Source organism: Pagrus pagrus, assembly GCF_965226575.1.
Source record: "Pagrus pagrus genome assembly, chromosome: 17".
NCBI lineage: Eukaryota > Metazoa > Chordata > Actinopteri > Spariformes > Sparidae > Pagrus > Pagrus pagrus.
The window spans coordinates 14,640,325-14,655,593 of NC_140201.1; the positions used below are offsets into that span (position 1 = coordinate 14,640,325).

At 41.1% G+C, this 15,269-nt stretch overlaps 1 protein-coding gene across 5 annotated transcripts in view; it reads right to left on the reverse strand.

Moving 5' to 3' along the window:
• Positions 1-629: 629 nt before the first annotated feature.
• LOC311272461 (uncharacterized protein) overlaps positions 630-15,269 on the reverse strand; it is a 39,634-nt gene continuing 24,994 nt past the window's right edge. For 2 of the 5 annotated variants that reach the window (XM_084378886.1, XM_084378890.1), the window contains exons 27-50: positions 14,074-14,122; positions 13,905-13,985; positions 13,065-13,637; positions 12,908-12,985; positions 12,451-12,587; positions 11,052-11,153; positions 10,811-10,868; positions 10,586-10,701; positions 9,499-10,393; positions 9,270-9,397; positions 9,064-9,171; positions 7,849-7,906; positions 7,464-7,586; positions 6,808-6,882; positions 6,547-6,723; positions 5,554-5,634; positions 5,121-5,423; positions 4,639-4,713; positions 4,408-4,541; positions 4,163-4,294; positions 3,873-3,930; positions 3,702-3,782; positions 3,493-3,588; positions 630-3,107 (exon numbers count right to left, since the gene is read on the reverse strand). In XM_084378886.1, the coding sequence (XP_084235012.1) occupies positions 1,348-3,107; positions 3,493-3,588; positions 3,702-3,782; positions 3,873-3,930; positions 4,163-4,294; positions 4,408-4,541; positions 4,639-4,713; positions 5,121-5,423; positions 5,554-5,634; positions 6,547-6,723; positions 6,808-6,882; positions 7,464-7,586; positions 7,849-7,906; positions 9,064-9,171; positions 9,270-9,397; positions 9,499-10,393; positions 10,586-10,701; positions 10,811-10,868; positions 11,052-11,153; positions 12,451-12,587; positions 12,908-12,985; positions 13,065-13,637; positions 13,905-13,985; positions 14,074-14,122 (5,478 nt within the window). In that variant the 3' untranslated portion in view covers positions 630-1,347. The remainder of the gene's footprint in view (positions 3,108-3,492; positions 3,589-3,701; positions 3,783-3,872; positions 3,931-4,162; positions 4,295-4,407; positions 4,542-4,638; positions 4,714-5,120; positions 5,424-5,553; positions 5,635-6,546; positions 6,724-6,807; positions 6,883-7,463; positions 7,587-7,848; positions 7,907-9,063; positions 9,172-9,269; positions 9,398-9,498; positions 10,394-10,585; positions 10,702-10,810; positions 10,869-11,051; positions 11,154-12,450; positions 12,588-12,907; positions 12,986-13,064; positions 13,638-13,904; positions 13,986-14,073; positions 14,123-15,269) is intronic. The other 3 variants (XM_084378888.1, XM_084378887.1, XM_084378889.1) reach the window with 3 other exon arrangements.

Genomic DNA, 15,269 nt, shown 5'->3' on the forward strand with positions numbered 1-15,269 from the left:
TGTTTTTTTAATGTTGTGGCTGATCAGTGTGCTGTACTTCCTTTTATTTAAAGAGCTTCCTGCAAAGAAAATGCATGAATTCGTTTCTGATCTATTTTTTTTAAACACAGCAGATACTTTCATATTCCTGCTAAATGAGGAACCGTGAAGCTATGCATCATTCTACTATTGCAAAAAGGCTGACATTGTCTGAGGGCAGTGTGCAAGAAAAATATAAAGGGCATCAAAATGATATCTTGTCCATTATATCTGGTTCCTGCATCCTTGTCTTTAGGAGACTGGAGGGTGGAGGTTGCAGCAGGGTTTGCGGGAGCGGTATTGGAGGCTGGTTCAATGCTGGATGCGCAATTGTGCCCTCGTCCAGTAAATTTGTAACCACACGGTCAGGGCCTATCCATTAGTAGCATTGATTGAATATCACGGTCTTCCCTGTGATGATTAAAACTAAGGGCTGTATAGGAATGAGAAGGTAGTCTACTGCTGAAGTTTACATCAGAATCAGTCAATGGTGCGTCAGTCAGCCTGCGAGACTGAAAGGCCCAGTGTGCTCTGCATATCAAGGCCAACTTTCTCAGGTTATGCATCTGTCTACCACAGGAAAGTGAAAGTTAGACACCTATTAGACACTCTCAATTTTCAAGGAACTTTATTTAAAAGAATAATATATGAAGATGAAACAATTACAAAAATCACAGTAGATGACTGGAATTAACAAATCTTCACATTTGATGTAACACAGCAGAACTCACATGTACACCACCGTGTGTATGTGAACACACACAATAAAAGATAATGAAACAAGTTGCCCCAAATACTAATGAGGATTATTTTACACCTTAAAAAAATATATAGCAACAGAACAGCATATATCAATAAAATAAGAATAGCAGAGCTAATCTTTCCCTTTGGTTACAGGTGTAAAAGGAAAAATGTGATTGTAACGAGTAAAACAAGTAACGCTTGAATATTTATTGTTTTCAAGATGTAAAAATGTAACAGAAATTGAAAAAGGGAACAATATCAAACAGGAATATTTTTGGTACAAAAAAATAAATGGATCTCTGGGCTTAGTCTCCAGATTTTGTTCTTTAGCTGCTCTTATACGCCCTGATGAGGCGACGGGGTCAGGGATCATGGAAGTGTGCATGCTCCGTCACCATCCAGATAAAAAAACTCAAAGCAGAAGTGCGTTTATATTCACACATAAAAACACACTGAGTTAATATTTACACCTCCAGGATAAACAGCAGGAGGGCTGAGATAAACTCTGGGATTTGTACCGTGTTATTATGTTGCTGCCATTCTGCATTAGGTCCGTTCTGTTGAGTCTGTAGTTGTTCAGGTCAACTAATGTTTGTGAACGTCAGCTGGATTGGTTAATGGAATGGCGCTAGAGTAGGCGGCCTCATTTGCTCCGGTGCCAACTTCAGGAACAGCACCTGTCCATGAAGAGTGCTGGTGCTGGTGCTGCTGCTGCATTAACAGCTGCATTAACTGCTGCTGGATTTGCTGCTGCTGTTGCAATAGCTGCTGCAACTCAAGTGTCACACATTCTGGGCTTATTGGAGTTGCTAAGTGTCCAAAGCAGTTTGCTTCCTGCGTTGGGTAAATCTGGCTCCGGTATAAAACATTTGGTGTGTACCCTTGATGATGGTATAAACTCTCAGTGACAGGAGGGGTGTCTGGTGTTGAGTAGCCTGCAACATAAGAAGGAAACACTGAAACCTGTCCATTTGAGATGTAAGCCATTTGGCTGTACGGACCATACCCTCCTGAAACTGCTAGTGCGTCACTGGGATTTGCTGTTGCAACTGTGGGCAAACTGTGAGCGATCGGATGGTTAGCACGGTCCTGTACAATACAGCTGCCTGAAATTTTCTTGTGTTTGTGGCCCAATCTGGGGGTTATGATGGCGTTAATGGGCAACTGACGATCCACAGTGTTTACAGTCTCTGGCTGTGGCATCTGGACTGGGTTCGGGTTGGAGACCAAACTGTGGATGGTAGTAGCCTTTATCTGGCTTACATTTTCAAACTGAGCAGCGACACTTTGCTGTGTGTGACTGGGGTCCGCAGTGGCAGGCATCATGGTACCCACTGCCTTGGCTTCAGTGGCTCCGAGAAAAAGGTTGTCCGTCTCTAAACAGCCCTCAACAAATGAGCTTTCGGTGGAGAACACAGAGGTGGTAGTAGGGTTAATGAGTTGGCTCTCATTGTTGGAGACCACAGGAGCCGCTGCTGAACAAATCCTCTCTGATGACTCGGAGGAGAGTGGATTATTTTTCACTGTAATTTTAATCAACTGCCGCTTTGCATCCCATCTGTTTTGTTTTTTTTCCATTTTAGATTTAAACCGCACAGTCTCTGAATCCCATCCTGTTTCCATGCCACTTTCAAATGAATTGCCAGCACAGGAGGTTGTCGTCCCAGTATTATCTGGACCCGACTTGCAAGGGGACACATCCTTCTCAGACTTCACCTTTTTCATCAGAGAAATTAAGTCCTCAAACTGTACCTGGTCCACATTGGATACACCTTGTTCGATAGATATGGGTACGGCGTCTTTGTCCTTAGAGCACAGGATGGTGGGGGTTGCAGCAGGGTTAACAGGCGTGGACTTGGAGGCTGGTTCGATGCTGGGCTGCAGTGAGCTGCATGTGCGTTTGGCTGGTAAATGGTCCTCGATTTGGGGGCTGTTGGAGACATGTCTGACTAGTGTTTCAAGAGATGTGTCAGCTAGTCTTTTCCTGGTTGGAAAGCATTCATCTCTGGCAGACACAGACAGGGTTTGATTAGTTTTAGGACTAACACTAGAGGAAGATGGGGACTCTGAGCGCACGTCTTCCTGATTCACTTGCAACTCAGGGGTAGACCTCTGTCTCTGAGAGGCAGGTTGCCTGGGATCTGGTTGCACGCAAGAGCTACTGCAGGTCTCTTGTAAACTGTGACGTGTGCCAGCACCAGGAGGTGGAGAGACGACAGAATCAGCCTCTGAGTAGACTGTGGTGACATCCACATTACTTGAGCCTTTTCTTAGTTTGACACAATCCAAATCTCCACCCCCCGCAGTCTCTTCAAAGTGACGTTTTTCTGTTTTTTGTCTCTCTTCTAAAAAGGCACGAGAGAGGAAAACAATTAGCACAAGAAAAGCTTAAACTTATTACAGCTTAGAGAAAGGAAAAGATGCACAAATTAAAGAAGATTTTTCATTAGATATGAATATATGTGTACTTCTAATTGACAGAGAAATACCAAGGCAAACCTGCAAGTAATGTACAAGTCATACCAGTTTCTGGTTAGCTGGTCACATAAGTCACAAAATCCCATTAGTTTAGATTCAAAGCCTTGATTATGGACAAGCTCAAAAGTAATGAAATAAGTCAACATAGACTTAATATCATCACTCAGTTAAACTCTGGGTCACTTTTTTCTGAAGTAGTATTAAAAAAAACATTACTAGAGGGAGCTGTGAAAAAAAAAGAAAACATAATACCATTGTCGCATCTTTGGTCCGTCTCAAGTATCCTTGTTGATTGCATCTCTGTGGAAAGAGATTCCTCTCGACTCTGCCGCTCCTCAGGCTGCTGGTCTGTGCAACAGAAAGGAAAACCCATCGCTCATACCCATGTTCTGCTTGCACAGGTCAATTTAGTTATACGAAGGAGAAATTAATGACCCTGTGACTGGGCCAATGAGAGTCACCATTTTGTTGCGGGATACTGATGGATGGACAGAAGACGCGCCGGTTCAGTTCTCTCTTGATGTCTTGCACCATTTTTAAAGCTAAAAGCAAACAGCACAGTTGAAACTTAGACATACTCCCGTGGATCATCATAATCTCTGTAGACCAATGGATAATTAGTTCATTGATACCTTCACTGAATGGAGCTGCCAGAACATGCTCATAGGAGTCCTGTCTCAGCAGTATAACCTTTGTGAAACACAAACAGGGAAACAAGTTCCACTTTGTGCATATACTCTATTTTTCTCAACAAATAAATCACAATTGTGAAGTATTAATTAACAATTCCTTAACACCATAAATGACACACTCTTTCAAAAAGACAATAAACATGTTAAAATACATCATGACCCATATCTTGCCCACATTACCCCAAGAAAATTTGAGATAACATGCATCATACATGAACATAATTAGTTACCTGCGCATCCATCTTTTTGAAACGCTCCCGCTTTGCGATCATTGAGACGACCCCCTTTAGAATTACAAGTTTATTTTCATCAGTCAGGTCATCATTACACCAAAACTCCATATGCTGAGGGTACTTTCTCAGCTGTAAGACATACACGTCATGTTATTTAAAAAAAAAAAAGAAAAGAGGTGAGAAATGGTGGCAAATGTTGGGAGCAAACTTTACTTCTGTTGTTTTATTGAGATGCCACTCACCACATAATTGTCCTGGTGAATTCGGCTGACCATGTGGTCACAGATGTGATTGTGGGAGAGCCTCAAGCTGCAGCTCTCGCACAAGAAGAACGGGGACCGAGAAATCCCTCGACACTCCCACACAGAGTCCAGACCTGATGAGGACACACCGTCTTTAACACACTGTATGCTTTTATGAAATGAAATTAAAGGAGTGTAGAGGGTTTGCTTTGTAAGTATGGACACACCCACCTATGATTTCTGCATTGTTCAGTCCCTTCAATGTCAAGTATGTGGACAAATGACTGGTGCCCTGAATTATTTCCCCTGTGACGGAAATACCATAGAACAAATCAGTGTTTTAAATGGCTGTAAAGGAAATTCTCCTAAGTTTGAGAGTTGCTAATTCTCTGAAGAATTACAGACTCAGTGTGATGAATCAGATCGCTTTGATATATGCGGCATAGAGAGAAGACCCAGATTCTTTTGACATTTATAACCTCAGATAAACAACAGGACAACAGTGCTGAATCAATCAGTCACACATTCAAGTGGTGATCATGTTTTCTCCAGGACAATGGCCCTTTATTACCTCTAACCCTAACCCTATGTTACCTAAGAGAGTGACTCTCATCCGACTTCCTCACAGAGAATCATACAGACGTCAAATCTATACAGCAATTTCTAAATTTCTAAAACAACCACCACAGACTCATCTATGCACCTACACCTACCTTTCAAGATCCCTGTTAATTCCTGTGATGCGCTGTGTCTGGTCTCTGGGCTGCATCCCGAACGTTTTGGTGCATCTTCTGTATTCTCGCTGGGTCTGGATTGGTTCTGCTGTTCTGTATTCACTGAAGCAGCAGAAGGGAGCAGGTCTGTTTCAAAGACATTTGCAGGTGATGTCTTCTGAGTGTCCTGTAATTCTGGGTCACTTCTCTCTTGGCATAGGTCAGGGATTTGGGCAAATCCACTTGACTCTGAGTCAGTCGTAGGAGGATCTGCATAACTCTGAGGTGTCTCCATTTTGACTGCTGGGAGGGAGGGATGTGAGAGATGGTGGATTGTGTAAATGAGTGTTGACGCAGAAGGAGGAGGAAAAGGTACAAACAATAGCAAGACACTGGAAGACACAACAGCTGAGAGGGAAGGCTCCTTGTTTACCTGGAACCTCAGTAGCAGGGGTGAAGTCAACCGTAGCCTGGGGCTCCACTGCACACTCCGTTGCTTCCTGTTTATTACTGACTAAAAAAAGAGGAGATCGTATTAGTCCAGCTGGAAATATGATAATTATGATCTTCTGTCAGGGAATGTGATGTTATGACCAGGGTTGCCAGGTTAGCGGTTTTCAAGCAGAATTGTTGTGGGGACCTTATTCTTCTCTGAGGATGGCTTGTGTATTCAGTCATAGCAATAAATCAATATTTTTGAATTTGTATTATTACCCTATTAATATAGCAAAATACTACCTGGAATTTTTGAAAAACTACAAATTGCAACTTTAGTTCAGCAAATACAAAACCTGTTAACACAAATATATATTGTGTATATCATAAAAAAAGTTGTGAATTAACAGGATAAGGTGCATCAGTTCAGATAAGGTAAACTAAAATACTAACTGCAAACACATATCCAATCTATACATGTATTTACTATAAGTATATGAATAAAATACATTAAATTCAAGTAGGGGAATCATGTAACCAAAAGGCAGCCAAGAGGGGAGTTCAGATAAAGCTCACGCCGACACAGCTGCAGTGCACTAATGAGTATTTGGATCGACGCCATCTTAGTCCATCCAAGAAGCCTTGATAAGAATACAGCAAAACTCACTCACACAGGTGCAGCTGTGAAAGACATCTAAAACGCACCCAAGGACAAGCACCTCATTAGCTAGAGGCCACAAAACACACCAAAAGGGAGCTCAAAGCATATCCCTGGTAAGGAGACAGTCCTGATGGATGGTAGCTTAGATAAGGGCACATAATTAGAATATGAATATGAGTCGTTAAGACAACAGTTACTTTGTAGATATTACAATAAACTGGTCTGCACTGAACAGTATATGGTTTTTGGAAAGGGCATATTTTGAGCTCCCGTATTGGGCTGGTTTTGTCACACAGACCTGGCAACCCTGGTGACGATACACAGACATACCTGCTAAGTCTGCGTCGTGAACGCTAGGAGTAACGATGAGGTCTGGTAGATCTGGTTGATTTTTATTATGAGAGGTGGGAAGCGGGTCTGAAATCCGGTCATCAGCTTCTGTCTCTGAGATCTTCAAGCTCCGGGCTCCGTCTGACTGACCCGCAGCAAGATTTCTATCCTCAGTTTCTGAACGGAGAACAGCATTATGTTAATAACTGTAGCATGGACTCAACAGTCTGGAACAATATGTGTAAGCATAAGGGTTTTCACCTGGACTCTGGACCAATAGTGTATGGAGCTGATGTTTGTCCTGCTCTGATTGGTTATCAGTAGAAACAGACATCTCTGTAATTGACAATAAAGACAAAATTGCTGTAATTGGTATGATGTAATTCCATACTTTTGTTTTTCATTCACAGGGCAGCAACACTTCATAATAACCATCATTAATAAATGGTTATGTATAGTTAATTAAACTTTAGTTAATATTATATCACTGTTACAACTATGCAATGCTTTGTAATCTAATTATCAACAGTATTATAAACACAAGTTGCATTTTCACAAACAATGAAATGCTTTATAAATGGTTTATGAAACATTTCATTGTTAACAATGAAATAACTTGAACTAAAGTTTATTCAACTGTAAATCTACCATTTATTAATGATGATTATTATTAAGTCTTACCCACAGGTGTTCTCACAACATCAAAAAGACGTATAATACATTTCTCTTGTTGTCAAAACTATTAAGCCAGAAAATATCATTAATTATCATTAATATAATATATTTCAGCCAGGGAAACAACATGTCCAGAGACAACAAAATACACTCAGGAATGTGAGGGTAAAATGTGTTTCTATGTGGACATAAAATGCAGACACATTTCAAACTTGCTGCCGAGAGCTGACACTTGGATTTACCATCATCTGGGCTTGAAACTTTACATTGACTGGTGGAGGAGACTTGCAGTCTCAAAGTCTCGGCACTGTTGGTTGAGGTCCGTGATTCTCTTTTTCTCAACATTGCTTTCAGTCTGGCTAGAGCTGGGAATAAAAAAAGGAGAGAATTAACACCAAGACAATGACCATATTTTCTTGCAAAGTTTTAGTGATTCTCTTCAATTTTAAAATATAATCATAATTAAAATTCTATATTTTTTACATTGCATCTAGTAGTTAGTCAGCACAGAATATTGTCAAAGTTTTCCTTTAAAAAAATATTTTGATTGTGTTTTTTTTAGATAAAATGTATGAGAATATAAGCTGCTAACCACTGCACCACGGTGCTGCCAAGAACTACATTTACCTTCATTATCTGGAAGAGTGGCCAGCTTGTTGTACTCCTCAATCTTTACTTCTATTTTCTAGCAGAAAGAAAGACATACAATGATAATTAAAAATCACACGCCACCGAACATCTTTTCTGTCACAAGTCTGCAGTCCTCTGTGTTATGCCATCAATCCTGATTCCTTTGGATATTCGATCATTTCTTAAAGACAGAGTGGGTAAGATTTCTCAGTTAGGGTTTGCAAACACAAGATTCAAAGTCGGCCCCTCCTCCCCAGCTCAACAACACCAGAAGCACACGGCCCCCTGACACAGTGTACCACCTGCAGCCCTCATAACCTGCATGCTGTTATTGGCTGTGGACTTTACAAAGGCTGGTGACCAGAAACATGAACAGCAACCTCATTTTTTTGAGAGTCGGGACTCAAAAAGGTGTGGATTCACTGTTCTAGGTGGAAAATCATACCCATTCTGCATTTATCGGTTTCATTTACATAAACAACTAACGACAAATTGTATGTTTGATGGCAAAGCTCCTACAAAAGAAAATGCGTTGTATCTTGTGTAGTGGACAAATACTGCACATTGGGACATCCTTCAAGTGACTGACTCCTTACATCACCCGTCAGGCCAGGAAAGTTGCTTTGGACATAATCATGGTGCCAATATGGACAGGGAGGGTAAGGAGTTATGCCTTGTTTTTGTGTTTCTTATGTTATCAACCCTCCTTGTCTCATCCTTGGCTTGGAGCCCCAAAAGCTAATTACTGTAAAGTGTGGCGATGCATGGACTGCAGATGTGGGTGTAAGTTTGGGTTGTGTGCACGTGTATAAGAAAACCCACAAGAGGATGTTTTGTGCCTTCAGCCAGAAAGATTGCATGTTAATGGTTAAAGCGTCCACTAGCAAGTGTTTGAATAAAGAAAGACTACTCTTGGTGGTCTGTTCACAAGAAATTGCTCTGACATCTTGCTTCAATTATAATCTATATGTCCAGGATAAATCAGCCCACAGATGTATTGGAAGAAACTTGTTGAATTTGTGTGTTATGGACAGTAACTGGTAGATTTCACTGGAAGACAACAATTATTTCTTCTGTCATTTTTGGCTTGATAATAAGTAAATTCCATCTATAGATTTGTCTACATGTTGTATCATTATCATTATCATCACCATTAAAGCAGATTAACAACCACACACAGACTGTCAGTTCTGGGTCATTTTGAATGGTCACCTGCATGCTCTGGTCCTTCTCCTCTTCAGCAAAGTAGGCCGCCACAACCTTCTCGAATTTGCTCAACAACTCCAATGGCTTGTTAATCCACGCAGGGAACTTCATTTTCTAGTAAGAACATTGAAAGCACGCAGTTAACGTCTGCAATAAAGCCTTGCTTTACAAGATTTCAACTCTGTCTACAATAAGACTTCTCAAGCACGCACCAAATAGTTTAACCGGTGGGTGAAGCCACTGAAGTGAATGGACCCGGAAGAGCGCAACTTCACTGAGCACAACTGACAGTAGACTTGCTGCCTTCCCTCAGATGTCACTCTTATCATCTGGTTTAAGCCTATTAAGACAAATACAACAACCTCGGATTAGAATTAGGAGAAACCAATTCATAGAGACTTACTAAGTGATTGTCCATATGTAATTCATAATCATACGTACCGACTCTAGGTCCTTCACTCGGCTTTGTCTTACTTGCAGAGTGATGCGATGGCTCTGTGGTTGGCCTCTTGTTTACCGACCTGACAGACATGGAGGTATGTGATGGCCCTGTGTGTTGATTCTTGCCGTCAGACCTAACAGACATCGCGGTCGGGTGCGGAGCTGCAGGTGCATTACTCTTTGGTGCAACGTCAGCATTCGGCCCCAGTGAATTCTTCCTCAGTGCAGTCTTTGCAGAGGCTCCAGTATTTTCATATGTCAATGTCAACATGGATTGAGACGCATCTGGATTTTGGGACGCAGTTTCAGAGCCTTTAGAGGTGTTATCAACTTTGGAGGTCGAACAAGAATTGGGTTTGGGTGCTGTCCGTTTGGTGTGGGTTGAAGTGGCACATTTGGAGGCATTTTCTCTAGATATGGAGGCGGTGGGGGTGGTTGCGGTTGTGGTACAGCTGGAGGGGGTGGGTCTAAGTTTGGAGTTGGGTGCTCTTGATTTGGTGGTGTCGGATGTAGAACTGGTTGGCCTGGCGGGACATTTGGAGATGATCGATGTGGACTTGTTTGAGGTGGTTACAGCAGAACATGTGTTTGAAATTATTTCAGCTTTCACGTCCTTTCCTGTGGGTTCAGGATGCAAACAAGTTGCGTGTGCCCCACTTATGGACACATGCAGGCTTGATGAGTCTTTACTACTTCTGGAAACAGTCATGGTGGCGATAGCGTTGTCAGCTGACTCAGACACTTTAATCTGGTTCATTTTGTCATCTTCCTTTGATTTAGGGGTGGCTTGAGTTGTTTTGGAGTAGGTTTCAGTCATTGGAACTACAGCTGCAGTTACTGAGGACGGCTTTGCCACAGAGTCTTCCGAATCATCATCGATCTCCATGGCAATCACCTTTGAAATGAAACATCCATATTTAAGTAGACTGCTCAATTTTTAGCTGCCAAAGAACGATGCAACTAAACAGTTACTGTCGATCAAATGTTTGACCACGTTTAAGTAACATTATGTAACTTTTCTCTTAAAATGACAGCTTCAGAATGGGAGGCACTCTTTAAATTCAGCAAATGCTGATGATTGACTCACCTGGTAGTCATCTTTGACAGATTGGACTTCAGGTTGAGCATGAAGGGTGACTGAGGTAGAAGGGAGTTCAAGGCAACTGTATTGCTGAGGCTGATCTGCAATCAGTTTCTCCATGGCTGTGTGGACAAATAAACAGAATAAAGAATAACTGTACAGCAAAAAAAACAGTGAGAACACACACGCTTTCCAAAAATAACTCAAAATGACTGAAAGATGTAACCCTACCCGAGTTAAAGTTTTGTTTTGAGATTTCATTGTAAATCTCTTCATCCAGATCAAACACCTGGGGTCAAGACATAAATAACAATCAATAAATCATTATCGAATGTTTTTCCTCAGGTGTTTTACTTAGACCTTTTCTCCAACATAATCCAGGACTGACCATAGTTAAATGATTTCATTTTTATCTTAATTTATGATACGACAGTTATAACGATGTCCACAGATATAAGAACCATGACCAAACCTGAGCTTCTCCATATCCATTATCCTGTTCAAACAAAGCAGCAAAACGTCTGACGTCCTTCTCCAACTGCTTAACTGCTGCAGGCGAGACTTTATGTGACCCCTAATGTCAAAAACATGCACAGGAGAAGGCATTACTACGACAAAGCATTTGATGTATATGTACAGAAAATACTATAGACAGCAGAGAGAGTTCAGAAGGAGGGGCAACATAATAGCCTCTCATTTGTTGTGTATTGACGGTTGGGAGACTGCTTCAAGGTACCGTCACCTTCAGGACTGGCGAGGGTTAAAGTTTGCAACATTATGTCACACAAACGGGCCATAAAATTGTCGTGTTTTGACTTCTTATTCTTTTGTTTGTTCAAAAAGGTTTTTCAGAGTTTCAAAAAGTCACCAATAAAAAGGAAATAATATCCAGGAGTCCTCCAAAGCTGAGTGCAGTAATTTTTAATTGTCGACAATTAAAACATGAGATCTCTCAGACAGAATTCTCAATACAAAATATCCTGCTTATATTCACTAAGATAGGGGTTGGGCACCATGGTTTATCCAATCCTTGCTCTTTCCTTAGTCTATGTATCAAATTTTGCGGACTCGGGTATTTCCCTGCACGAGGCTAAACACGTGCCCACCCATGCCAACATTGGTCAAGACAACCGTCACAACGGGCATACGCTTTGATGTCTCTTTGCAGCTGTTTATCCTGGACTTCCCCTGCACGTCTTACCTACTGTGTTGCCACTTCGTGGCCTTGTTCTATCTGTGCATCCACTGTGCTGCGGCTGTGAGACGTTTTTTTCTAACTCTAAGTCTCCTCCATGATATGTTCCACTGCCCTACTGACTGCATTTCTTTTAAAAATAATAATAAAAGTGTGGTATATTTGGTTACATGATTTCACTCTTACATTTGTGGTTATATTTCACTTCAAGTTTACACAATTCAGTAGTTTAATTATCAATTCGATCAATAGGTGCATGTTCAATCAACTAGTGCAGAGTAATACATGTTTTAACCATCATTCATTAACCGCTAACTACTTACTTATGGTTATATGGTTATATTACACAACAGAATGACCATCCCACACCATATGTACAATCCTGGGATAAAACACTGCAACACCTGATTTGGTCTGGAAGGGGCCTTAGGCATTCTCAGTTAGTGCTACACATTGGGAGTGACGTCTGGGAAGAGCCCAGTAAATGGTGATTCCTGTCCGTCTCTTAAACCCTGCAGATACACATTTGCATAACACTAACTAGTTAATCAGAGGACGTCTAGACCAAGTTTGATCACTATGTATCACATGCCTCCCCCAGCCCCTGCTGTTTACACTCTCCAAAGTGCAAGATAGGTGTGTAAAACACAAATCCTACTATTTAACATGTACTCACAATCAGAAACTGCTTCTGGTGGTCAGCTCCAGTAATATGGCTGATGATGTCCTTCTCTTGGATCTTCAGAGAGCAGCATGCACAGAAGTAGATCGGGTCATGCTCATCACAATGGCATTCAAAAAGTACCTCTAAGCCTAAAGGAAATACAATTAATATTAAGGTGTTAATCTCCCCTCTGGCTCAACATGTTCTTATTCACAGAAATGCAGAAATGATTTGGTTTGAAAATGAATGCACGGCTAGATGGATGCAAAAAAACAGGGAATCAAAATATGAAAAGTGCATTCTGTTTTCCATTTCCTCTTTGACTTAACACTTTAATATTTGGAGTTGAACTCTCCAGATAGTTGTTACCCAAAAAAAAATAATTAAAAAAGAGAAATGAAATGATTGGGTCACATTTGTGAGTCATGAACATGCCAGTTTGGTTAAATCTCCATAATTTTGGACTGACCAATCACAGGCTCTCTGTTCTTCATCTGGATATACTGCCACAGTGGAGCTGCTTGTTGGGGGCTCATGGTAGAAGGCACTGTAAGAACACCACAGACTGCTATAGTTACAAAAACAGAGAAAAATCTTCCACAAACTTAAATATGGCATTCACGTACCTTCATCCTTTGCATTATCGGGATTTGGTTTGCCACTCTTTCGCTTATCTGCCGGGGTCACACTTGGCAGGTTTTGGGGTTCTTTGCAAGATGCGTCTTGTTTGGAGTTGAGCCGCTGCCTTTTATGGCCAATTTCTTTCTCCACATCCTCATTAGAACATGTGTCGTCCTGTGATTTTTCAAACATGCAGCTTGGCCTCTTTCTTTCCTTTTCTTGCTTCACCTGTATAGGCTCTTCTATCTTCTCCTCCTTTATCACTACAGGCTCTTCCATCTTCTCCTCCTTTATCACCAGGTTAGTCTCCCTACCTGCATTCTTTGTCTCCTCTGAACCCGTTTTTGAAAACACCTCTGTTCTCCTCTCTGATTCTTTTCCACTTGGTGAGGGAGGCGTCTTGTGGTCTCCCTTTCCTGCATTTTTTCCACTTCCTACACTGTGCGTACTGGTGATCTCACGGTTGTTTGTAGGGTTCTGACTGGTCTGTTTCACAGATCGCTGCATCATCTGGCTGTTTTCCTTACTGTTGTCTCTCACATGGCCTTTGTCCGTGTCTTTGAAAAGTTTTCTGGGGACTGAGAAAGATACAGATTTTCAAAACATGCATTTAATTTGAATTATCTGCAATGCTTTATCAAGTATCCACTCAGTATGCAACAATACAAAAGCAAAAAGACATGAATGAAGCAAATAATGGCTGAGGCGAAAAAGTAAGTTGTAGTGGATTTACAGGCAGTCAAATGTTCTCCCGTAGTATTTTTCTTAGCCGCTACACCAAGTTACAAAAAAGAAAAATAAACAACAACAAAAATCAACAAACATATACTAGAAAATTGACTTACACAGCTTCCTTCGAGGTATTATTGGGGGTTCAAGCCTACCATTCCCATGTCTCCTCTTTGCAGACCGTAGGATGGGTACCGCTGGATCAAAATAGCAAAATAATTGGCAAGGAACCAAATCAATGCCAATGTGAAATATTAAGTAATTCACTGCAATACACATAATTACCTTTCTCGTAGTCGCAGGGCTCCCAGATGGGCTTGTCCAATTTTATTTCCTATGAAATCAGATTAGAAATGTTACATGAAGCTACACAGTCAACTCTCACACATGGGACTCAAGTAACTGCCACTATTTACACTGTTGTCACAACAACTCACAAACAAGAATTGGCTTTCTGAGGCTTATTCTTACACTTGCAAGAGTGGGCACAACAGAAAGATGTACCAGACAGTACAACATATCATCTGTGTCGCTAAACATGCAGCTGTGTCTTTGACAAGGAGAATGTCGTCATTGTTTAAGGTTAAAATTAGGGTAAACGCAATGGCAAGGCTTTCAAGAAGTCCCAACAGCAATTATAATTGAATTACAATCAAGGTACAACAAAGATAGAATTGTATTAGATCGTGCCAAAAGTTAGAAACGTTTGATTGATGTATTAGAAGCCGTTTCTGGATTATATTGAGAATTGTGGCCCGACTAGATGACCAGTATTGTAACTGAATGAATGCGTTATTCTGCTTTGGGGTCTGAGATAAACAATAGATTGGGAAATACAACTGACATCACACTTGATAAGAACACACACACATAACCACGTGGACACTCCAAATCAACACGTAGGGCCAAGTCAACCAGGAGAAACACACACACACATACGCACGCACAAGCGTACACGCACTCCCTCACACAAAAGGTGTTTATTCACAAAACAGGCCACAAACACCATGGGTTACCCCTGGGTAGACTGAAACACTCTGTCTGATCGTTCAGCTTATATACTTTAGGTCCAGGTGGGTTTCCACTCCACGGACCTTCCATCTTTTATTATGATGTACCTGGCCTTGACACTATTATTCGCTATTATTCAGTAGGTTTGCGTGACAGCACCTCAGACATAATCAATAAGAAAAATATAATAAATTCAAACTAAATAGTTCAGCTAAAAACTCTTCTCCCCTTCTTCTAGACTTGCTTTCTAGTTTATTACAATTTAGTTTGTTTACAAGGCAAAATTATCTTCTGGGATCCTCTGTCTGGGAAGAATGTATTTCTCCTTCTTTTACTTTTCATGCACTGCTTGTTGAAGTAGATACTTGCTCAACATCTGCATTCTCCTGAGAGCTTAGATTTTTTAATGTCCCCTTCCTCCTGACCACCTGACTCCTGTGAAAGGTGTGAAGGTACATGAAGCTATATAA